Genomic DNA, 1,709 nt, shown 5'->3' on the forward strand with positions numbered 1-1,709 from the left:
TATAAGATACATAAATGTAGTTTCATTTGTCTGAGTACAAGGTTTAATTTTTTCAATTTTTGCACCCTGTTTTGTCCCACTTCTCAAGAATGACTGGTTTGATGAATGTCGCTGCCCAGCAAATGTTCGTCACTGATGCTCGAGACACGAAACAAAACATGTGTCACAAGTTAATCTGCCTTCAGTTTGGAAAACAATTTCCCCTTTAAAATGAACCAGATATGATAGTTAGTTAGTTTTGTAGGCTGTTTTGTCCCAGCAAAACAGTATATTAAAAGTATATTAAAATTTTGCAGGTTATCACAGACTGTATACTAAGTTTCTGTGGCAAAAACATATAAACAAACTAATATTTAATGCTGGGTGAGAACTTCGCTGGTACTTCACCAGTAGTCATATTCAGTGTTTTTTGTCTTTCTAAATGCCCATTAACTTCAACTAAATTTGTCCTTGAAGATGTCTTATTTCCAGGCCTGTTGCCTCATACACACTGTAGATTGTATACTTGGGTATATAGTTCAATTATGTGGTAAATTATGGGCTTGTGCAGTTTTAATGTGTTGACAATCATGAATTTAGGTTATTTTGAGAGGATTAAAACAGATATTGTTTCTAAATACCATTCATTTCTGAATCATCATCATCAAATGTGAATAAAAAACACATGATTTAAGGATTACAGATTTGTTTTATTTCCAGTAGTACAAATGACATTTCACAGTTGATATTAAAATCTAATTTCACAGAGTTTTGGCTTGGTTAAAAATCATATTGGCTGACATCTAAAAACAGTAATGATACAAAAAGCTCCCCTATTAAACAATAGGCTACAGCATTAGACTGTCAGCCTGTGCCAGTGACTGATATATCTCTCTCAGTAGTCTTTTCACATATATTGAAAATTAAATAATTTCCCTGGTAACTTTATAAATGCTTGACAGTGACATAATGAAACTTTTTGAGGTATTTTCCATTCCCCCTCAGTAATCACTGTAGACTCCTCACTAGCCTGCAGTAATGGCTTTCAGACTGCTGGTCCTCTTCATGATGTTTGGTACGAACAGCAGTCCAGACGCTCTCTCAATGCTCTCGATGGGAACCAGGAAGCGTTCCAGTGGAATCTTCTCATCGACCGGCATATTGGGCATCACATAGGACCGCAGCTCCACGTCTCCTCTTGGCTTTTCCAGAATCACCACCTTAAAGAAGTGAGTCGGCACGGCTACATGGTTCTTTCCCAAAACCTGATACTTCACATACATTTTCCCATCAGGTTCCTGTCTGTAGGTGCAGGGAGGGAAAAATTAGGTTCTATCAATTTATTAAAATATCAGTTGATTAAATAGTTTGGCATATCTTGATTTCAGGCTAATTTGAAATATCTCGAGCAGTGCTCCTCAAGAGCATACTGAGAGGCTTTTACCGGGGTAAGTAGAGTGGTCCAGTGCACACAAAGACATTCTGGTAATGCTTGGTGAGGGAGCGACAATATTTCTCCAAGTTATTCCATGCGTTCTGGTTTAGATGAGGATTCTGTTGGGAAAGATATCTGCAATATTAACAGCCATAATTACACATACAAATAGAAAAATAACGAATAAGCAAACTCTTTAAATGATTGGTGGTTTTATGGATTGTATAAAATAAGGTGCTCATGGAAATCTACCTTACTCTTTAGTTCACTTCTTACCTACACAAAGAACTACAAA

General features: G+C 36.6%; 1 protein-coding gene across 1 annotated transcript; it reads right to left on the bottom strand.

Moving 5' to 3' along the window:
* Positions 1–700: 700 nt before the first annotated feature.
* On the bottom strand, positions 701–1,549 carry LOC107736532 (endonuclease G, mitochondrial-like; the record flags this gene model as incomplete). The annotated part of the gene is made up of 2 exons (XM_016547921.1): positions 701–1,281; positions 1,424–1,549. Coding segments are annotated over 2 exons (403 nt in total), but the record flags the coding sequence as incomplete, so codon positions are not given.
* Positions 1,550–1,709: the final 160 nt, after the last annotated feature.

This window comes from Sinocyclocheilus rhinocerous, unplaced genomic scaffold (genome assembly GCF_001515625.1).
Source record: "Sinocyclocheilus rhinocerous isolate Xijiao unplaced genomic scaffold, SAMN03320098_v1.1 C36762728, whole genome shotgun sequence".
Lineage (NCBI taxonomy): Eukaryota > Metazoa > Chordata > Actinopteri > Cypriniformes > Cyprinidae > Sinocyclocheilus > Sinocyclocheilus rhinocerous.